The sequence below is a fragment of the Suricata suricatta genome, chromosome 2 (assembly GCF_006229205.1).
Source record: "Suricata suricatta isolate VVHF042 chromosome 2, meerkat_22Aug2017_6uvM2_HiC, whole genome shotgun sequence".
Taxonomy (NCBI): domain Eukaryota; kingdom Metazoa; phylum Chordata; class Mammalia; order Carnivora; family Herpestidae; genus Suricata; species Suricata suricatta.
In genome coordinates this window covers 156,256,569-156,280,938 of record NC_043701.1, presented here as the reverse complement: position 1 = coordinate 156,280,938, position 24,370 = coordinate 156,256,569, and the positions used below count along the sequence as shown (strand labels likewise).

General features: G+C 35.0%; 1 protein-coding gene across 5 annotated transcripts in view; it reads right to left on the bottom strand.

Annotated features, from left to right (window-relative positions):
• Positions 1-24,370, bottom strand: part of LCOR (ligand dependent nuclear receptor corepressor) — a 134,658-nt gene that overhangs the window by 59,146 nt on the left and 51,142 nt on the right. For 3 of the 5 annotated variants that reach the window (XM_029932315.1, XM_029932314.1, XM_029932317.1), the window contains 2 exons: positions 12,618-12,683; positions 12,188-12,267 (listed from right to left, as the gene is read on the bottom strand). In XM_029932315.1, the coding sequence (XP_029788175.1) occupies positions 12,188-12,267; positions 12,618-12,683 (146 nt within the window). The remainder of the gene's footprint in view (positions 1-12,187; positions 12,268-12,617; positions 12,684-24,370) is intronic. The other 2 variants (XM_029932316.1, XM_029932318.1) reach the window with 1 other exon arrangement.

The following is a 24,370-nucleotide window of genomic DNA, read 5'->3' as shown; positions in this document are numbered from 1 at the left end:
TGAAAATTAAAATCACAGTGAGATACCACCATAGACCCACCAGAATGTTTTAAAGTTAAAAAAAACTAACAATATCAGATGTTGGCAAAATGGAACACTGGGAATTCCCGTATGTTGCTGATCACAAAATGGTTAAGTCAATTTGGTGAACCATATAATAGTATAATTAAATATACAATGATACTACTGCCCAGTAATTCCAATTCTAGGTATTTATTTCAGAGAGATGGAAATATATGCCTAATGGGGCTACTGGGGTGCTCAGTTGGTGAAGAGTCCAACTTTGGCCCAGGTCATGATCTCATGGTTTTTGAGTTCGAGCCCCATGTCAGGCTCTGTGCTGAAGTTTAGACCCTGGAGCCTGCTTTGAAATCTGTGACTCCTTCGCTCTCTGCCCCTCTCCCACTCATGTTCTGTCTCAAAAAAACAAATATTTTTTTTAAATAATTAAAAAAAAAGAAAATATATGCCCAAAGACTTATATGTAAGTCTAATATATTAGCCAACATCTGGAAACAACTTTAAAGTCCATAGAAAAGAAAACTGATATGGAGACCTACTCAGCAATAAAAAGGACCAAGAGTATACACAAAATTAAGAATACCAAAAATTACATTAAGTGAAAGAAGTCAAATATGAAAGGCTACATACTATATGCCTCTTATTATATAAAATTCTAGAAAAGGTAAAACCACAGTGATTGCCTGAATCTGGGGGTCCAGGAAAGGGACTACAAAGGGACATGAGAATGCTTTTTATGGTGAAGGGAACTATCCTGAACCCTGACTGCTATTAGTTACACAACTGTACACATTTACCAAAATCTATTAATCTGAACTCTTAAATGGTGAATTTAATTGTATACAAATATTGCCTCATTAAAAAAAATAATTAAAAATGGGTTCAGGGTATTTTAAGATACTCGATACTGAACATATCACTGAATTTCGGCTCTTGTTGAACTAATCACTTGAAATCAAACAAATGATTCTTATATACATTTTCAGAGTCACAAAGAAATGTGACACTTATTTTCAAAACCTCGTATGAATGTCCTTCTCTCAAGCAAGCATACTTTTTAGGTTATAAAACAGTATCTTTCACTTGTTATCTACTTTTTGCATAGTATTCTGAATAGATATACTGACAATCACCATGAATTGTTGGCATTTCACTATTTTTGTTGTATCTTTCTATACAAATCAAGATAAGGAGTTGATTCTGTGAAAAAGCTGGACTTTATTAATCAAACTGTATGCAGACTAGCCAAAAAAGGGGATATGTGTATCACTAAAAGAACCAGATCCCCTTAGGAAAACGAAATCCAGTACTGCAGCAGGGGAAAAACATGATGAACCCAGAATATCCAGTTGTACAAGAAAGTATTAAGATGCTCAAAAAATGATGGGGACATGTAAAAAGGGTTTAGTAGGTGGCTTGAGAGGGCTCCCATTAACTGAATCTGGGATACTGGATAACATATTTGAACAGAATTAGAATCTTAATATCAAATGATAGAGGTAATAGGAAAGCTCTTCTTCACAGCATAAAGCCAAATGAAAAAATGCAGAGGAATAACAATTAGAAAAATCACCATTTCAAGCCATCAGAAAAATAACTAATTCCAGCAAGAAATTACCATCAACACCAAAATTAAAGTGGATGAAGGTTTAGTATTGAAGAGTATCTACATAGTTTCAAAGTAATCTCTTCAAACATAATTGCAAGAGGGAAAAAGTACATACCATTTCAGTGGAGAAACCTAGTAAGCATCAACCTTGCCATCTGATCAAAATAAACACAAAATACCATCAAAACGGTATCACCTACTAAACTAACATTGTGTGCTTCATGATGTGATCCTTCTATTGTAAGGATAAAATAGGACTTATTTAATATTCTTGACCTGAATTTAATCATGAAGAAACATCACAAAACCTAAACTGAAAAACATTCTACAAAACAAATGACCTATACTCTTCCAAAATGACAGTGTCATAAAAATAAATAAAAGTCTGAAGAACCATTCTATATTAATGGAGACTAAAGAGTAGAAAATCAAATTTGATGTGGGATCCTAAATTGAATTTTGAACTAAAGGAGGGGGTTAAAAAAAAAAGCCATTGGGATAACTGGTAAAGTCTGAATGAAATTCACAGATTAAATACTACACTGAAGTTAACTTCCCTGATTTTTGATAAATGTAATGTGCAGTTTACTAACTGAATATCCTTATTCTTAGGAAATAGGGAAATATACAAGGAAATCTTAGGAATAGATATATATGAGGGGTATGATGTCTGTAACTTATTCTGATATGGTTCAGCAAAATCTGTGTATGTTATATGGAATATCTGTGAGAAAGAAAGAATGAGAATGAATAGTAAGGCAAATGTGGTAAAACACTAACAACTGGTGAATCTAGGTGAAGGGCATATACAAGTTTTTATACCACTTATAACTTTTCTCTAAATATGAAATTATTTCAAAGTAAAAAGGTAGGGTGGGAAATGTTAAGCCGTTCTTTTCTCCCACAAACAAGTCTCTCTCTCATCCTCTCCTTCATAATCCCACCTATCTTGCCATTAAACTGTATTTGTTTGTTATGAGTTGCTCTGATACACAGAAGAAAAGCAAAGAGAGTAACAAGATAGGGAAATTAACACCTTTTAGGTTTCTCTTAATAACTCAATGAACTGATGAAGATACTCAAAAAAGAGTAAGCCACTTTCTACTAAAGGCCAGAGAGTAAATACTTTTGGCTCTGAAGAATATATACAGTCCTACTGCATCTCTCCTTCCCTCCTCCACTGCCGCCACTGCTGCCGCTGCCACCCCCGCCCCCAAAACTAACTCTTCTGCCTGTAGGCATTACAGAAACAGGCTGTGGGTGGATCTGTTGACAGGGCATAGTTTGCTGACCCCTGATAGAATTATTAAATTTCTCCAAGAATTGTAACAAAAGTAATTCCACTGGTCCCTGAAATAGCAAGGATATTACTGAATGAATAAAGCAACAAAAGCATGTCAGCATGGAAGTTTGTTCTTAGGGCAATAGTTAATAAAATTAAACTTTAAACAAAATATAAAGATTAACATTTCTTAAAGTTTCTTTTGTAACTCTACTATTTGTCACCTTAGGAGTTTTGGTGTTTTAGAGGGTAAGAAGGGAAAAACACTTATATAGTTGCTGATTTTCTTTATGCGAGAGAACACTTCAGGAAAGGAAATGGGAGAAATAATGACAAATTTCACCAGCCTAGATTTCAGAAGCATGATACAAAACTGAGGCGGTAACATTTTAGGGCCACCCCTATCTAAATTCAAGACCACTCTTCCTTATGTACATCTGTTCTCCAAATTTAAGTAATTTTTTAAAAAAAAATTCATATGATATAGTATAGAAAACGTAGGAATTAGAAGCATGTGCGTGCATGCAAGTTTTGTTAATAATTATGTTAGCAAGTCTCCCCCTGTAGATCATGGGCCTGTAGCTACATCCATGTCTGCTACCCATGGCTTACTGACATTTCAAGCAATGAACTAAAAAGAGCTGACAAGATGCAACTCATTGATTTAAATGCCACTCTCCTACATCTTATTATTTTAAATGCCAGCAAGTCTTAAGGAAAATGGCTCCACCATTTTAAATGCTCATACCCTTTAAAGTCACTTATCTAAAAAGAAAGCTTACTTCATGTAAATTATTGCTTTTTTACATCAACAAAATAAAAATTGTTGTGCCTAATGCAATTTTTACCATATGTCAATTTTGTTAAGCAAATCATTAAGCTAAAGAATAGAAAAAAAAAGTTTGAAGCTTGAATACACACCAAGAGTTAAATATGGTATTCAAAATATACAATACACACACCTCGAATGACTTTTATAAATACATCTAATTGTTATTGCTTTTCATGCAAATAAAGCCTAAAATATAAGTGGCAAATGACTATTACCACTATACTTAATTCACCAGCATCTATAATCAGCATTTGCCGTTACAGCTTTTTCTCCCTTATACATGTACAGTTATGAAAAATATTAAAAAACAAATGCAAGTCCCCTCCACAGTCAACAGCATGGGCTTCCTATATCCTTCCACTGACTAGAAATTAAGTTTATACTATATCCGTTCTTATCCACAAACCGATCTAAATCAAAAAACTTTGTGAATTTCAATCTGTTCTCCATAATGACCGTGGATGTCTCCATATGCCCAAGACCATTATAAATAGAAGAATATCCAGCTACATATTTGAGGCAATGATAAAAGCCTAGCTAAGGGTAATCTTGCCTTGTTCTAAACTTTTACAGCACTTTATACTTTTATGCTACTCTGACAGTACTAGTTTTATAACCTGTATTATAATTATGTGTGTGGGTATTTCTTACCTCCTCCACTAGACTATAAATTTCTTGAAGAGAGCATCTGTGGCTAAAATTTCCTTTTTAATCATTCACAGTACCTTTATTTCAACCACAGTAGCTGTTGTTTTTGACATAACATAAAAGTGAAATACATAACTATTGATAGACATTTTTCTGAAGAACATGTACAAATGGCCAACAAGCACATGAACATCACTAATCATAAGGGAATGCAAATCAAAACTACAATGAGATACCACTTCACACCCATGGCTACTTAAAAACAAAAAATAAACAGAAAATAACAAATGTTGGTTAGAATGGTGGATAAATTAGAATTTTTATGCATTGTTGGTAAGAATGTAAGAGAGTGCAGCTGACGTGAAAAGAGTTTTTGGTGGCCCCTCAAAAAGTTACAAATAGAACTACCACATGACCCAGCAATTCCATTTCTGGGTATATACCCAAAAGAATCGAAAGTATGGTCTTGAATAAGTATTTGTACACAGTAGCATTATTTATAAAAGGTGGAAGCAACTCAAATGTCTATGGTCTACGAATCTCAAATGTATGTTGTTGGATGACTAGATAAACATAATGCAGTACACACATACAAAGGAATCTCATTCTACCTTTAAAAAGAAGGAAACTTTGACATATGCTTCAACATAGCAAAGCCTTGAGATGCTATACTAAGTAAAATAAATAAGCCAGTCACAGAATGACAAATACTGCATGATTCCACTCTTACGAGGTGTCTACAACAGTCAAACTCACAGGCACAAAAAGTAGAATAGTGATTGCCAGAGGGTGGGAAACGGGAAATGGGGAGCGACTTAATAGATATAGCTGCACCTATATCTGTGTAAGATGAAGAGATTGGTTGCAAAATACTGTACTTAACACTACTTAACTGTACACTTGAAAGTGGTTAAGACAATAAGTGTTATATTAATGTACATTTTAGCACAAAGCAATAAAAGAAATATGAAAGGCACAATTTACAGTTAAACGTGATTGCGAAAGGACAGAAATCTAATAAAGAATAGGGGAAGAAGAAACGTTTAATCCCTCACCAAAGATTTATCTACGCATATTCCAATCACCATATATATATATATGTATATATATATATATATATATATATATACATATATATATATATATCCTACCAATATGTATTCAGCTCAGACCTCTTCTTTCAACTCCATTTCCACAGCTCTGTCTATTGGACACTTCCTATTGAACTCTCACTTTCGCCACAAACTGCTTTCAGCTAGTAACCTCATTATCCTCACCATAAATACTGGACTCCACACCTTACCTCTTCTCAATTCTCAACTTCTATTAATTCACGACACTAAGTCATCCTGGCTCAGAAAGCCTAACAGCAGTATTATTTCCCTCTTCCTTATTTATATACTCACGTAATCACTAAGTTTTAACACTTCTTTATTCCAGCCTCCTTACATACATCCCTTCCTTGTGCATCTTCAGAGCTACAACCCTAATTTAGGCTAATTTCCTGATTAGAAGAGCCTTCTATAATTTTCTCACTACAAATTCCTCTGCATTACAACCTTAAAATGACTACCAAACCAATCAATCTACAACACAGAGCCTTTTAAGGTTCAGGATGAGGGGCGCCTGGGTGGCTCAGTCGGTTAAGCCTCCGGCTTCGGCTCAGGTCAGATCTCACGTTCGTGGATTCGAGCCCCGCATCGGGCTCTGTGCTGACAGCTAGCTCAGAGCCTGGAGCCTGCCTCCAGTTCTGTGTCTCCTTCTCTCTCTGCCCCTCCCCCTCTCATGCTCTGTCTCTCTCTGTATCAATAATAAATAAAACATTAAAAAAAATTACAAAAAAAATATAAGGTTCAGGATGAGTTCTATCTCCTTGATTAAGCAACTCCAGTGCATCTACTTCATCTCTCAAGTACCTCAGGACTTAACATTTTCTTACACTATCCACTCTCTTTTTGAATATTATATATGAGAATGAAGGAGGGGGCTTGACTCTTAATGTTTCCTACCTACATCAGAGCTTTGGTTCTAGGCATGTCCAATGGGATGATTTAACTTTCCCTAATTTAAATCTCCTTTAATTGCTTTAGCCGCCCAAAAGGAGGGGTCTGTCTCTTACTTCTTTGATAGACTCTCTGGCCTACCACAGATCTAGACATTTAATAAATGTACCAAATGATAAATCTGTTAACTGTGACCACATAAATTTAAGACAACTGGGTTAACCATCAACTAATAGTTTATTGAGGCCTGTTTGTTCTAGGGGAAATTCCACAGATTGGAAGTTCAAAATAACCCACTTGGATATTTAACGGGATCCTGGATTGAGCACTGATTTCACGGAGTCAAGTGGTTTCCCTAATTGTTGAAAATAATCTATATAAAAGGACTCTGAAAGTACAACAAGGTTAAGTCTCACAATCTAGATTTGTACAGTTAATGGAGCAATTAATCATGTACTAACTTGTGGTATCCACTTAATTCTGCTCTGCATCTATTTAACTCTCATAAATAAATAACCTTTAAACTTTTCATATTTGTTTCTTCTTTCTCACCCTAATAGATATGTACCATATTAATATATTTCCTTCCATGGGTCCTTTTATACAATAGGTTCTGTAAACACTTACTGATTTGTGGTACTCTGGGACAATATGACAGTTCACATCAAGCAGCACTGAATATACCCAAGCTAATATACTAGACATAAATACATGTTTTGGAATATGACAAGAAAATAATAACTAGAATCATCATCTGCTCTTACTATACACTTTCAAAGTGCTAAAAGAGCAATAAAAATTACAGTAAGAGGATATATCTAAACGTTTAATGTATACTTGTGAAACAAATTATGAACGTTCATACTGAATGCAACATGATAGACTAATAATAAACATGAAAAGAACCTCACTACATAATTCTTCAGCTGGCTGGGCAAGGAAGGATATCCATATGATTTGTCTCCAACCTTCTAATTATATCCAAAAGGAAGTGCTCTGGCTCCACCTAGAACACATCCCTCTCATATATGCCTAAGTATTCTTCAGGTCTCATCTTCTTAAAACACCTTCCTAAAGTGCTAGTCAAATATTAAACTTATTAACTATCTTATAACAAACTTCTTAAAAAAAACAAATATTTTATATTTTGGTATATCATCTTATCTCCCATCAACCCTAGTTAGTAAAACATCCATGCTCTTTATTCTTTAATAGCTATTTCTACTCTAGGTCACCCAAACACAAGCACGGCCTTACCATAAATTTATCACTTAGAATTTGCCCTAATTTAGGGACAATAAATACTGACAGCAATTTTCTATTCTTCCTATCTCTCCAAAACCTTTTCACTACTACTGAATCAACTCTTCATACTATCAACACAACATAATAAAAGCCTCACAAAATGGTTTTTAATAAAGAAATGCAAATGTGTATGTACATATATTTAAGTAAACATATATATTTTCTAGCTCAGACAACTGAGAAGACCTAGACGGAAGTAATGACACTCTAGTTCCAATGAAGACACCTAGTGTCCAGACCTTGCTTTCTTTCTTATACAATTCTCCAAATAAAAGAAACTAAGGTTCCTTGGGAAAATCCAGAGCTGAGACAGAGAAAGCAAAAAGACAGGTCTGGAACACTTCTTGGTGGAAAAAAGAAAAGAAGTGCTATTTAGGAAAAAAAGTCAAAAAATATGAGGAGCCAACTTGAAAGAGCTCTTGGTGGCCAAATCTAGGGCAATTTGCACTATAAAATTAAAGAATAATTGTAATGAATTATAATCCAAAGAATAAAAATAAGAATCCATGATTCCATATTGATAGGCAAACAAATAAATACATAAATAGAGGAGAAGAGAAAGTTCTTCCTTAGAGTAGAATTCTAATAATAGAAGCAGAAGAAATAACAGAAATAGAAAATTATTATTTGGTAAACATTAGGTGATAATTTTTCAAGCAAATGTCATCAATGGATGCTAAAATTAGTGTATGAGAAACTAGTATGATGAGAAAAAGATATTCACAAATTCTCAAAGTACCTCTCCACAAGACTCTATTAAGTACAAAAAACAGAAAACTTTACAGTAGAGAACACTGGCAGACATCTCCTTAACTAACTGATCAAAAGTAAAACATCACCATGTACTTCCTGATAGGCTGTACTAAGGATGACACAACATCATTCTGTGGAATTCTTGCCAAAAATGTATAATCTAAATTCAATAATGAGGAATTATCAGACATACCTAAATCAAGGGAATGTTCTACAAACCAAGTTGTCCATATTATTCAAAATTTGCCTTTTATAAAGGCAAGGCAAAAAACACTATTCCAGACTAAAGTAGACTAAGAATACATGAGAACTAAATACAAAATATGATCCTAGATTGGATCCTGGATGAGAAAATGACATTACTAGGATCACTGGTGACCTATGAAAGGTGTACATATTAAATAATATTGTATCAATGTTAATTCCCTGATTTCTATCATTGTACTATCAGATGTCAAGGGTATAAAAGTGACTCTTTTAACTGTTTTTGCAATTGTTTTAGAGTCTAAAATTATTTTTTTAAGCTAAAAAAGTAGAAAAGCCTCATGAGTATATAAATACAGATGACTATGTGCATATGCTTGTAACATGGAGCACTGAAAAGTTAGCTATTAATATAATTTTCCAAGTTTATTAAGCCTCATATGACTTCTTAACTCCTCACTTAGTAAATATTTTACAGAGTGCCCACTATGTACCCAACAAACAGAAAAGAAAGAAGCCAGTCAGCCAGGGAGGCACTAACAGATTCTGAGGCATAGCTGAGATTGGCTCTTTCAAATACACTCAAGACCATCTACAAGCTTACTCTCATCTACCTTCCAAACTGAGTAATTCCAAGTTCTACTTTAATTCCTGCTCTCCACTTTTCATGTTGCTGTTCCTAGTTAATGTTAATAAATGCATGTAATTAAAAACACATGAGATCAAATTCCAGCCATGTGACTTTGCCTGTAACTTAGTCTCTGTGGCCTAATTTCTTTATTTGTAAAACTGGGATGCCTTTAACCAACTTTATAGGATTCCCATGATGATATATAAATGGGAATAAATATAAGTAAATGGTACATAGTACACATAGAAGATGTTCAAAAAAATATTTTCCGATCTCTTAAAAATTATATCTAACCACTATAGGATATTGAAGGGTAGTTCAACAATTGTTTTACTAATCTCTAGGTGAATTCCTGTTCTATTTTCCAAAGAACCTAGTTTGTATTTCTTACCTATGTATTTTAAAAAATAAATATAAATAATGATTTACTTTAACCATTTTAACATCTTCAGTATCCACTGAAAATTCAAAATGAAAAAATATGCATAAGCATCATTTCTTTCCCAACTATCAGACCAATAGTTCTAACAGCTTTTCCAAATATCATTTGTAGAGCTCATCATGCCAACTGCAAACTCAAGATTCCATTATCATGCTCTAGGCTGCCACCCATTGGCTATTACCATACTCTCCAGCTATTTTCTCTTTGAAATCTTAAAGCCAGCCTTAAAAAGTGCAAACTTCAAACCAGTAGATAAGATTTATCTCCACATTCTAGTCCTCCTCATATGAGACGCTCCCAGTGCCTGCAAAGAGTTTCAGTTCAATCACTTTAAATTTAACACAATTAGAGATCTATACTTGACAATTTACATTTTCTAAGCTCTCTCTTTTCCTATTTTCCACTATAGTTGTTACGGCTGTCTCTGAAAAAATTAAATGCCAAAGATAAGTAGTGAAGTTTCTAATGTAGAATACCAGCCTTCCCAGAGGTAGCTAAGTTGTCAAATGGAAATATTCTTTCTAATTAGAAAAGCAATTAGAAATTGAGGGACTAAAACAGTAAGAACAGTTGTTTTAAATGCTATATAGTTCCATGTCTTGCTAATTCTGTCTTCTAAAAATATGCATACAATATTTTACCCTCATGTAGCAATGGAAAATTCAATCATGTTACAAGAATATACTGTACTCGGTTACTGGCAACAAAAGTGCGTTCCTCCCAATCCTACCTTAAAAAAGGTAATTAACAGTTGCTCCTTCCAGTCCATCAAAATGCTTACTAAATGACTTGCTCAATAGTCACAACATGATGCACATGTGTGCATACACACACAATTCAAATGACCAGTTTCCAACTTCACTGGTAGTTGCTTAATTTTCTGGTCTTTCTCAAACCATATTAAATTTAAAAACACTCTCCCTCATTCATTCAATGGAAACAGATAGTCCTGGATAGTCAAAGGAACAACGTTTTCATGCAGTACACAAGGAAAAAACATTAAAAAGTTCTTAATTTGCTTTCAGATTTTAAAGCAACTTGCCAACAATGATAAATAAATAATGGTACTGTAGTTGGTTACAAGCAGAGATAACAATGAAGTATAAAACATGGTTCACAGTGTTCAGAGGTTGACAACACAGTCAAGAACACAAGATGCAAACACAGAAAAACAGGAACAAAATAAGGCAGAATATTAATGGACAAATAACTGCTATACTAACATTTACTACAACTGTGAGAAGGGTTGAAGCAGCACAGCAATAAGAGCAGAGGTATGCCACTGATAGGAGGACAGAAGCTTAAGCTAAGAGTAAGGGCAGGGCAATTTCAAGCTCTAGGGAACAATGGATATGCAGTGCTGTAGTCTGAATAGTAAAAGCATGTTGTTTAATACAAATGATTGGACAACAAAACAAAACAAAACCCAAGTGATTGGACCAGTTTAGCTGAAAGAACATTGTATAAAAGACAATTGGAGGGCAGCATTAGAGAGGGCCGAACTATGGAGAGTACTGAGGTACAGAACATTAGGCTAATGAATCCAGAGCACAACGAGAAAGGCACTGGAGAAGGAGTATGGGATAAGATTGTTTCCACACTATTTGAGGGATGAGGGCTAGGGGGAAGGATAAACTTGTAGTAGTGTTTAAAATACTGAAGAAAATAGAAAGAGACCAATCATGTTATTTCAGTACTTTAGAAATCATGCTAACGGTCTGAACTACGGTAATGACTTTGGAAAAAAAAAAAAGAATGAAATTCCATATGAAGGGAGAACTTCTAGAACCCGGTCAATGATCTAGTTAGAAGTGTACAGGGGGAAGGAAAGAATTCAAAATGCTTTCAAGGCTTTAAAACAGAGAACAAAATTACCATGAAAAGAAACATAAGATAGGAAACCATTATTAATAAATTCTTCCAGTATCTGGCATGATGTTTCTAAACCCAAACTCCATTTATGTTTAATACAAAACAATAAAAACAGAATATAGCCAATTTCTACAACTGAATATAAACAGCATTCATGCTCCAATATTATGAAGAAACATCTATACTAAAGCATAAACCATCGTTTATCATAAATCTACATGAATTAGTAACTACTTGATCCAGATCCATGCTACTGTTCTTTTTGTACAAATGACTCCCATTGCTTGAATTATCATACATTTCATATTTAAAATACACTCAACAGTTTGAGATCTAGTTAATTATTCTGCCTAGTGAACTATATAAATAAAGCAATGCATGTTGGGATACAGATTTCTCAATAGGCTAATCAACAGACTAGAAACAGTCTAAATTGCAAAACTCAGTTACTATCAAATCTTTTGTAAATAAATACGAAATCATGCCTTCCTTTACCTACAAATCCTCCAACAACATAATCAAATTTTGAAAAAATAAAAACTATAAAATACCACACTAGATAAGTTATACAAGTTTTTTCGTTACCTTTACTTTATCTCTTCTCAAGCAACAGAATAGACAATTTTCATCAAAAGTCCAATCAGAAATGCTTTCAGGTTCACAGTCTGCAAAAATAGTTGGAATACCAAATTAAGTTACAAAAGGGAATTCTTCAAACAAATGAGAATTTCAAAAATAATATTTATTTTAACAACAAACAACAAAAAAGCCTAAGTACTAGACAGGTCCCTTATTTGTCTTAAAATTCTTAATAACTGCTCACTAATTAATATATCCTATTAATACATATACTTGCATTATCAACTAAGCACAAAAAGATGTTTACAGGGATATAGTTTTAACTCACATAAAATTGAATAAAAAGGAGAAAGACACAAATCACAAAAGTATCAGTTATGTCATCAGGAAGAATTTGAAATCCAAAGAGAAAAAAAGGAAAAAGGATTTTGAATACCTTTAAATAAACTGAGATCTTTTAATAATGCAGGTCCAAACAGCCCTTCAAGAATACTTTCAAACCCTGAAAGGATGAAAGAAAAAAAATCTATGATTACAGTAACACTCCCTGTAGTAATGTAATACTAATCTGCTGCTGAAAAACGATGGTGTATTCTTCCAGTTCTCAAGGATCCCCAGATTATTAACAGAAGGGATGCTGAGCAAAGAATGTCAGATACAAGCTTAAAAAGAACACTTGCATTTTTGTCCATGATTAACATTCAGTACAAATTCGTAACACGTTCAAGAACAGCACAAAACAGACAACAATAGAAACAACCAATGAAAGAGTATAAATCCACAGGTTCTCCTATCATTTTAGAAAATCCAAAATACCTCTTTACATAAAGGCTCAAACTGCATTTTAAAAGGCACCTTTCCCAATGAAAGTCAAATCATTTCAAAATTTCCACAATATTCTGGATTAACCTAAATAGCTTGTTTCTGAAATATGAACTAACAGATTTTTCAAGCTAACAGTTTTTTAAATGTTTTATTTATTTTTGAAACATTTAAAAGAACGCAAGTGGGCAAAGGGCAGAGAGAGAGGAAGACAGGATCTGAAGTGGGATCCACACTGACAGCAGTGAGTCTGGTGTGGGGCTCAAACTCATGAACTATGAGATCATGACCCCAGCCAAAGTCCCATGCTCAACTGACTGAGCCATCCAGGCATCCCTCAAGTCAACAGTTTTTTGAAGAAGGAAAATCCTCACTGAGAACACCTTTATTACTAAATAAAAAGATCATAATATTTTAAAAGAAAAATATTTTTTTAATCTTTTCACATTGCTACAATAACTACTTGCTGGTTCTTTTATGAAGGCAGTACTCACTAATTCTACATACAAAAAAAGAAAGAATTCAAGTATACCTGTATATAAATGTTTAGAATATTACCACCTTCCACCATTATTTAAAAAAAACCAACCTTTTCTGATTTATTACCTCAAATATGGCTGATCAATTCAATGAAAAACAATGAAAAAGTCTTGGCCATCTTGCTGTTTCCTATGCTTCATTAAGAGAATAAGGAAGGAAAAGAGAAAAGGAATCAGATTCTACCTTTATATAACATCACACAAATAACAGGTTAACAGTGGTGGTTCCCAAACTATGCACCTCACTGGGAGCTCAAAGAGTTACAAGGGGTCCATGAACCCATATGTACTTCAAGAATGATCTTTAGAAAGAATTAATGTGTCTTGTGCATTCAGTGTACATAGTACTGTTCAAACACACACACAAAAAAAGTTACTGTAATTAAGAAAATACACAAAGTGTTACTGAATTCCTAGTATGTACTATGTATTTTGGGGCACTATGGATTTTGTCACATAATCTATAATCACTTACAAGTTTATAATTAAAAAAATAGAAAGTACTCTTTATGCTCAAAAAGGAGGAAACCACTAATTTAAAATACTATAGTCAGGCGGACACATGAGGTTCACATATAGTTAGCATTTCCTTACTACAAATACAATCACCATAAAGGGTCTGAAGGTAAAGCGGTAGAAAAGATGGTGCCTGGCTGTCTGAGTCAGGGGATCATGGGACTCTTGATCTTGGGGATATAGGTTCAAGCAAGCCCCACTGTAGATGCAGAGATTACTTAAGATTAAAATCTAAAAAAACTAAAAACCTAAAAAAGAATCAAAATTTAGAAGTTAAAAAGTGACACCTGGGTAGTTCAGTAGGTTAAGTGGCAAACTTCGGCTCAGGTCATGATTTCATGAGTTTGAGTCCTTAGTCCCTCAGGTTCTGTGCTAAATAGCTCTGCTTTGGATTCTGTGTTTCTGTCTCTCTCTGCCCCTCCCCTGCTCATGCTCTCTCTCTTAAAAATAAATAAAAAAACATTTTAGAACATTTTTAAATAATATAAAAAAAGAGAAGAAGAATGCAGCACAAAAAGATTTTTTTGGTCCACAGTATTAAACCATTGTTTTCAATAGAATAAGCTCTATAGTTTGTGTTAGCTATATTGTAAAGAGTTTATTTTTCTACACTATTTTCTAGATTCTAGATTTTTCATTTATTATTAAATCCTTAATTCTTCCCATCAAAATTATTCCAAAAACACTAACAAAATCAAACTACCCATTCAAGCAAATAGTGATCTAGGTCTGGTTATTACTTGCTAAAACATTTTCTGCTAAATCACTATGGCCTCTCTTCCCCAAACTAGGGAGGACAAAGGGTTGGACTGGGGGTTTAGAGGTTGGGGAGATGGTGGTTAAGAGAATGAGAAGGAATCACTAGATCCTATCTATCTTGAGCCTGCCAACTAGATATTCCCAACATTAGCTTCCTTCCTCTCCCCTCAAAGAAATCCCACAGCCTGTCTCCAACTCTAAAGCCCTATTTCACAAATATTAATGAAAGCATTTCAATATCTTTAAAGTACCAAGTACACACTGCAAATAGCTAAAGGAGATTACAGGTTGGCTCTTGTTCCAAAGAACGCATGTAATATGCTTTCATCTGGATTTATATGACATTGTTACAAATTCCAAACTTGCATACTAAGCATAAATTCCTGAGAAGGAAAAATGTAAATATAGCAAGAAATAATACCAAAAAAAAAGCTTATAAGCTCTGAGAGTGAAAATTATTAAAATTACGAAAAGTAACAGAATCTGAAAGAATAAGAAAATAGAATAAAAACTTCATCAATAACACAGAGACACTAGCAAAAACTGAATAACAAAAAACCATGAAAGGGAAAGACCAAAAAGAATCAAACAAGAAAAAAACCTGATGATTTAACCACAAATTTTGACCCAAAGAGCAACTATAAACAAGTCACTCCTATTTTGCTCACATCAGCAACAATACATTAAATCTTACAAATATTATCAATTAGACACTGTAAAGTCATATTCTGCTACCCTCTGTTAACTGAATTTAATGCTATTCAGTTTTATTAATATTAAATATTGAATTTAGCAGTTGCATAGCAACAAGAAATAGCTCATGTGCTATGCTTGACATTAACAAAAGGCAAATAAGGGAAGAACAAATGTATTCAAAATTTATACCATGATCTCATAGAAGAGCCAGGAGATCAATAACAAAATGCCATGGAAAATTAAATAAATACTGAAAAAGACAGCTATGTCATTATGTTCAATCACCAGAGCTTAAAAAGCATCTTTATGGAAGATATTACATGTGAGGAAATATTCATAATTTTATTGGACACAACTAGTGTTCAAAGAATTCCTATTCAACCTCACAAATGGGTCTCAAAGTTGGCCTCCAGTCTTCCTCACAGCAACCTCCACTGTGTTTTTAGACTACTCCCAAAACACTGCTTTGACAATGCCACTATCTGTTCAGAAGAATTCTACTGTTTGAAAAACAAATCCCAACTTCTTAAGTCCAGCAATCCAAGATGTTTATCTATTGGCTCCAAGCTACCATTAGCTGCCTTATTTCCCACAACTTTGTGCCCATTCTCACAGCTCATCACATCAATATTCTGATGTATTCAATCATCGCCTCTACCTCCTAATATTTTCTCAAGCCTCTGCATCTCACCTCTGCCCAAATAAATTATCTCATTCAAGGAACTCTTCAATTTGTTCAACAAATTCATACCTGCTTATTCAATTTACAGTAACTGAGAGCTGACCTTCTAGCAGGCACTGACAGTGTGGACAGCCAGTGGCAAACAGATATGGTGACTGACTGTCCTCATAAAGCTTGGGTTTCTAGTTTTCGGATTCTCAGAATTCACTTTTCACTCTCCCATTTTAAATAAATGTCAATTCCTTATGTTTTCTTTGTTTTCTGTCACATGCAAAGTGCTCTCTATGCAAGTATTCTGTAAAATAAATTTATCATAGGCTGTCGGAACTTTATCATTTTTCTCTTTTCATGCATTTATCTTATCTCCTAAAGGAGATTTAATGCTCCAGGAAGGCCAGGCAGGTTCTCCTTTTTTCCCCACACTTTTTCCTCTTATAGTAGAACTACATGCTTGGTTTGCAGCTTCCCATTTAACCATCTAGCTCTCAAAAACAAAAGATAGATGAAAAATTTTCACATATTCCCTCTTCAATCTTAATCAAAGTCACTACTTTCTTTATTTGTAACCAAAAGAGGAATAGTAGGTTATGAAAAATAACAGGACTGGAACATGTCAATTCAGTAAGCAATATAGTCTGTACTTTTGAAATAAAAAAATTAAGGACGGAATGAAAAAATGGTTCATGGGTCTTGGGAACCTTTTTTCTGAGGTAGTCAGTATAGAAATTAGCAGTTTGAAAGCCAGAGAGGTGTTCAAAAGGAAAACTAAGGCCACATCAGGAAATCTGCAATTTGTACATCAAGGTCCTTGGGTATCTTGTAAAACTTGGTGCTTGGTATAAAAGAGCTCAGTCTCCAACAGAGTAGTATCATTTTACGAAGTATCCGTTCAGAAGTGCTTGCTCGTTAAAAAAAAAAAAAAAGCACCAGATTCTATGATCTTTCATATTTTATCCAAGATAACATAAGGTAAAGAATCCCTTTTAACTGATGTTCCATCTTTCTCAGTGTATCATATAACCAAAGAAATGTGGATGAACTCATACAGGTAATGAACAAAAACCAGGCTCTTTTTCTCATTACTCTAGACCTCCTCCCTCCCCACCCCCCACCCCCCACTGCTGGGCAACTACATTTACTAAGTTATTCCTCTCTTCCTGAGTATCTGATCCCAGCCCATGCACTGTGAGAAGCCCATTTGCTGGCACATTTACACCCTCAGAAGTACCCAACACAAGAACTGATGAATAAAACCTGACCAGCTACATTGGAAAGAAACAATCTAATTACAACTAATGGCTCAAAATAAAACAATTAATGAAGAAAAAAATACTATTTATAATTTTGCTTTAGGTTCTAGTATTTCTATTGAGGCCAGGAATGTTATTTTTAAATAACATTTTAAAAATGTTATTCTCCACTCAGAAAAAAGTGGAGATAATACGTGTTTGGGAGAGAAGGAAAGAAGAAACACAACTGTCCAAATAACCAAACAGAGGTATTAAGCATAAAAATATATAATAAATTAGTGATTTAGAAAACTAACTTAAGAAATGTCCTCATAGGGCACCTGGGTGACTCAGTTGGCTAAGTATTCAGCTCTCGATTTAGGCTTGGGTCATGATCTCACCATTCAGCTCTATGTCAGGCTCTGTGCTGAACACGTAGCCTGCGTAAGATTCTCTCTCTCTTCCCCTTTGCCCTGTTCCCTGCTCACTCTGAATCAATCAATCAATCAATCAATCAATAAAACGTCTTCATAATATAAGTGAATCTGAAGACACAGAAATTATGAGGAGATGGCTTGGACATTCAATACTGTAAAACACAATTTCTACCAAGAAAAAGCAAAGAACATAAATGAAAACAAAAACAAAAATTAAGGAGGCAGAAGGAAAACAAGAAGAAAACTTCCTAATGTTGAATATTATATGGAGTCTAAAGGCTCTGAGTAGTACTAGGGTAGAATACTCGGGGGGGGGGGGGAAAGCATGCAGATATAGTACTTCCCTGGTAAAATATCTCAATTTTAAGAATAAAAGTTTAAAAGCTCCAAATAAGGGGAAATTTTTCAGTTATTTTTACTTAAGAGAAAAGGGATTTAGTTTGCCAATCATTTCATCAGTAAAAGTAAATGCTAAAAGCCAATGGAAGTATATTTACAAAATTCTGAGTATAAAACAAAAACAGGGACAAACCCAAACATGCACTTTTTGTAGCCAGTCTATTATTCAAAGACATGGGTTTAAAAAACCAATTAATGAACACTGCTCTGATTTGAAAAGGACAGCATTCACTCTGGTGTAAGAGTGACTTAAAGTAGTTCAGCTAATAAAAAAATAATTCAAAACAAAGACCACCTAAAAAGAGAAAACACTTTATATAAAAAATAACGACGGGGTGGGGGGAGGGCAAGGGCATCAGGGTGGTTCTGTCGGTTGGGCTTCTGACTCGATTTCATGTTCCTGAGACAGAACCCCGAATTGGGAGCGTGGAGCCTGCTTAAGATTCTCTCTTTCTCTCCTGCTCTTTCTTCCCCAGTTCATGCTTATGCACGCACACGCATGCACGCACTCTCTCTCTCTCCCAAAAAAGCTCAGCAGTATACCAATAAAATTAATAATTAGGTGTAAACAGTTGCTGCTGGGGAGCCTGGGTGGCTCATTCAGTTAAGTGTCCAACTCTTGATTTCAGCTCAAGTCATGATCTAGCATTTCACGGATGGAGCGTGCCTGGGGCTCTGCACTTGAAGCCTGCCTGGGATCCCCTCTCCCCGTCTCTCTCTGACCCTCCTGTGTGCTCACTCTCTAAATAAATAAATAAATAACATAAACTTATAAATCTCTCTCTCAAAATAATAAACACACACACAAGTACAACTTTTTAAAGTAATGACTTAGGAATAACATCCCAGGGGTAAGTGGGTGGCTCAGTTGGTTAAGCATCCCACTTCAGCTCAGGTCATGATCTCACGGTTTGTGAGATCAAGCCCCAGGATTGGCTCCAGGCTGACAGAGTGGAGCCTGCTTGGGAGTCTCCCTCCCTTTGTCCCTCCCCATCTCATGCATGCTCTCCCTCAGAATAAACAAACATAAAAAAAAATGCAACTGAATAGCTGATTTAGACTTGTGGTTTTAGGCTGAGCTCTTAAATTTACACACTGCAATAGAATAAGCTTATAAACAATCACATTTATAAGTCTAAATTATTATATTCATGAGATTTACTTAGATACTTAGATTTTATTAAAGAAATACCTAGAGAAAATTAAAAAATTTTAATTCAAGGGCACCTGGGTGGCTCAATCAGTTAAGTGTCTGGCTTCAGCTCAGGTCATGTTCTCACGGTTCGTGGGTTTGAGCCCTGTATCGGGCTCTGTGCTGATGGCTAGCTCGGAGCCTGGAGCCTGCTTCAGATCTGTGTCTCCCTCTCTCTCTGACCTGCCCCCCTCATGCTATCTCTGCTTCTCAAAAATAAATAAAAAACATTTTTAAAAATTTTAATCCATAGTTACAGATTAAAATGTCTTAAAAGTTAAACTAAAATATTCATCATAAGTTTAAAATTAGAGTAAGATCTGTATTTTAGGAGAAGTAGGTTTTACATTTATAACTGTTAAGTGAATATGAAATTAGAAATCAAAGTAACCACACTTTACCTTATATACAAAGCCACCATAAGGATATTATTTTTTAAATATAACATTTAATAGCAAGAGCCAATCAAGCTTTAATACAGAACACAGCAGTGTGGGGATACAGAAGATGTGTTTCAAATATATGCCTTACCATTAAGATTTACACACATTTCTGCTACTGTGCATAATACTGATAACTCTCCAATGTCTTATCTCTTGCCCCAGACCTTATTTCTAACAGCTTGCTCCATTCATATCATCACCAAGATATCCCGAATACCTCAAAAAGTCCAAATCAAAATCATTCTACTCCTTTTACTTCCTCTCAACCAGTGTCGCCTGTATTCCTTACCAGGAAAATGGCATCCCTAGCCCCTTGGACTTTAATCATTCAGATTCCAAATCTCAGCCTGTCTGATTCCATTCTTTCTCTTAAGTCAGTCATCAGGTCTTCCAGTCACTGAGTCATATCATATTCATTCCAATTCAGACAGATCCATCCAAATCTATTTTCTTTTTCACCCCTAAAGTCAGGTCTTAACCATTTCTTACCTTAATAATTACTGTACACCTCATTCATGTTATCATTAATTGAGCCCTTAGCTCGCATCAGGCAAGCACTGCATCAGTTACTTCATACCCACTGTAACAAAATCTTCAAAGGAACACTGTAAAGTAGGTATTATTAGTACCTCATACAGATAAGAAAATCAAAGCAGCTTATTTTTTCATACAACTACAAAGAGGCGGAGCCTAGGTTTAAAACCAGACCTGTGTTTCTACATTGACTCTTTTCAATGTGTTCACTACCTACTAATAACATCTACTTTTCATTCATTTTACTACTTCAGCATCCCCCTACACCACCAACTCCAACAGAATCCATCCATCATACTGCCAAACTCCTTCCATCTTTTCTCCGTTTTAAAAACCTTCGATGGCTGGCACAAAAACAGACACTCAGATCAATGGAACAGAATAGAGAACCCAGAAATGGACCCACAAACCTATGGCCAACTAATCTCTGACAAAGCAGGAAATATCATCCAATGGAATAAAGACCATCTCCTCAGCAAGTGGTGACGGGAAAACTGGACAGCGACATGCAGAAAAATAACCTGGACCACTTTCTTACACCATACACAAAAATAAACTCAAAATGGATGAAAGACTTAAATGTAAGACAGAAAACCATCAATAACCTCGAGGAGAAGAAAGGCAAAAACTTCTTCAACCTTGGCTGCAACAACTTCTTACTCAACATATCTCCGGAGGCAAGGGAAACAAAAGCAAAAATGAACTATTGGGACTTCATCAAAATGAAAATCTTCTGCACAGGAAAGGAAACAATCAGCAAAACTAAAAGGCAACCGATGGAATGAGAGACGACATTCACAAACCATGTATCAGGTAAAGGGTTAGTACCCAAAATCTATAAAGAACCTATCAAACTCAACACCCAAAAAAACAAATAATAAAGAAATGGGCAGAGAACATGAATAGACACTTCTCCAAAGAAGACATCCAGATGGCCAACTGACACATAAAAATTACTCAATATCACTCATCATCAGGGAAATACAAATCAATACCATAATGAGATACCACCTCACACCCGTCAGAATGGCTAATTTTAACAACTCAGGCAACAACAGACGTTGCCTAGGATGTGGAGAAAGAGTATCTCTTCTGCACTGCTGGTGGGAATGCAAACTGGTGCAGCTACTCTGGAAAACAGTATGGAGGTTCCTCAAAAAATTAAAAATAGAACTACGCTATGACCCAGCAATTGCACTACTAGGTATTTATCCAAGGGATAGAGGTGTGCTGTTTCGAAGGGGCACATGCACCCCAATGTTTACAGCAGCACTATCAACAACAGCCAAAATATGGAAAGAGCCCAAATGTCCGTTGATGGATGAATGAATCAAGAAGATGCATACGGCTCCCCCGCAAACACACACAATGGAAAATTACTCGGCGATCAAAAAGAATGAAATCTTGCCATTCGCAACTACGTGGACAGAACTAGAGGGTATTACGGTAAGTGAAACTAGTCAGAGAAAGACAAATATCATATGATTTCACTCAGATGAGGACTTTAAGACACAGAACTGATGAACATAAGAGAAGGGAAGCAAAAATAATATAAAAACAGGGAGGGGGATAAAACATGACTCTTAAATATGGAGAACAAACAGGATTACTGGAGGGACTGTGGGAGGGTGGCTGGGCTAAATGGATAGAGACAGTAAGGAATCTACTACTGAAATCATCGTTGTACTATATGCTAACTAACTTGGATGTAAATTTAAAGAAAAAAAAAGTCTAAAACTGAATCAAGCTTAGTAAGGGTGCATGGAATCAGTATTGAGATCTTTCAACTGCCAAAACTCTTTCTAAAGATTCAGACTGTGAAGCAGATAACTTGATCAAATATTTCTCTTACTTGAAAAGCTTCCAGTGTCTTCAACTACCCATGCAATAAAGAAATTACTGAATAAATAAATACATACATACCTATAAACTTTTGATGGTTTCCAGGAATACTGAAGACTTCAAACTCCTGGATGATACCCAAAATCATTGAGGGTCTAATCTCACACTACCTTTACAGTCTCCCTTGCTACCATTTGTGTCTATACACACTATGCTCTAATCAGACTGACTTATTAATCACTACATATGTCAATGCTTCCATGCCTTTTAAGCATAGAATGTTCTCCTGCAACCCTCAATCTAGTTTATTCTAAAGTATCCTCTAGCTCATCCCTCAAGCCCCAGGAAAACTTAGGAACACCCTCATCAGTACTGCTTATACTGCCACTTATAAACTATGTACACGGTCGTTATTTTTTGACATTTTATCCACTAGATTCTCAACAAACAATTGAAATGTATTTATCGTTCCCTTAATATCAGCCTGTTTCTTAAACTACAGTCAGTAAATTTTTGTTGGAAGAAATGTAAACACACCCTTCCTAATTCCTATACTATTATATTTACCTGAGTGGTTTGAGATTTCAGAATGACTTCATTTTGTGTGTCTGGCATGTTAAAGACTCAAAGAAACAGTTAAATAAAGTAAATAAAACACAAGGGTAATCGATGTCTGATAGAAAAAGAATGGATTTTCTGCGTGAGCTCAACGAAATTCCCTTTATCTATGAGCTAAAACAAGAACATAATTAATGACTAGCTTTGCAAGCCCATGAACAGAGATGACAGAACACTTTTTTTCGTAAAAAGCTGTAATCACGGCAAAGACAGAAATAAACTGAGAAAGATGAGGTCCTGAAAATGGAGGGGAAAGGAATATGTATTGAGTAACTGGTGCATTACCAAAATAATTTCATATAATTATATTTACATACATAATGCCATAAATGAGATTCTAAGATGTTAAGTAACCAAAAGCACAAAGGTAGTAAGTAGGTAGGTCAGATGAATTTAGTTCTTTGGAAATCCAAGGGCAGTTTGAGTTCATTTTTTCTGCTATATCAAACTGTCTTGGGTAGAGTAATTATGCTAAAAAGAAGCCATTTAAATGCAAATCTGAAGTTGATTAGGAATGAGTCAATTACACCAGTTCACAATCTGTGGGCCTCATTTCCTTAGAGGAACTTCATCATTACAAGGTCAGTAAATCCATATGAGCACTGTTTGTAAATTAAATAAAACTGTGCTTGTATATACAGCCACTACTTTTCCAAATGCCATTTTGCTATGAACAAAATACACATTTCTTTAAAAAGCATTACTGAATTTGTAATAGCCTTTTGTCATTACATATTTTTTTACATATACTAAAAATGTAACATAAGGTGGGAGATGGGCAATTTCTTTTGCCTTTTTTTTAAGGTTAAATAAAATAAAATCATTTTCTATGGTTTTTGAGCCTCTTTTCTTGGTGGACTATATAGATACTGAGTGTCTATTTTGAGTCAGATACTAGGGATGCAGCTGTGAACACTGTTCCTATCATGGAACTGTAATTCTGGCAATGAAGAGAAATGATACAAATCATGATGATGATGATAAAATGTATGATAAAAGTAAGTAGAAGTAATGATAGAAGAAGACAGTAGAGAGGAGGAGAATAAGTCCTGATAAACCGTGACTGAGTACACTGAGAAAAGTTGGGAAGGGAGTTAGGAAGGAGAATCTTTAAAGAGGTCAGGAAAAGACTAAGCACTGACTGCAGTGAGGGATCAATCCACACAGATATTCAAGACAAGAACATTCTCAGCAGAGGGAACAGCACTGAAGCAGTATATGGAAGGAGTTATGGTCTATCTGAGAAACAGATATCCTTCACTTTATCCGTCCTGAATTTTCAACACTCCAATTGAATTCTACACTTGATGTTATAATGTGATAGAAGAAACACTAGTATTCAGGAAATAACAGACAAGTGGTTAACTGGATTCTGAAGCCAGGTTCAAATTTCTGATTTTAACCTCAAAAACTTTTTTTAATGTTTATTTATTTTTTGAGAGAAAGAGAAAGAGCACAAGCAGGGGAGGGACAGAGAGAGG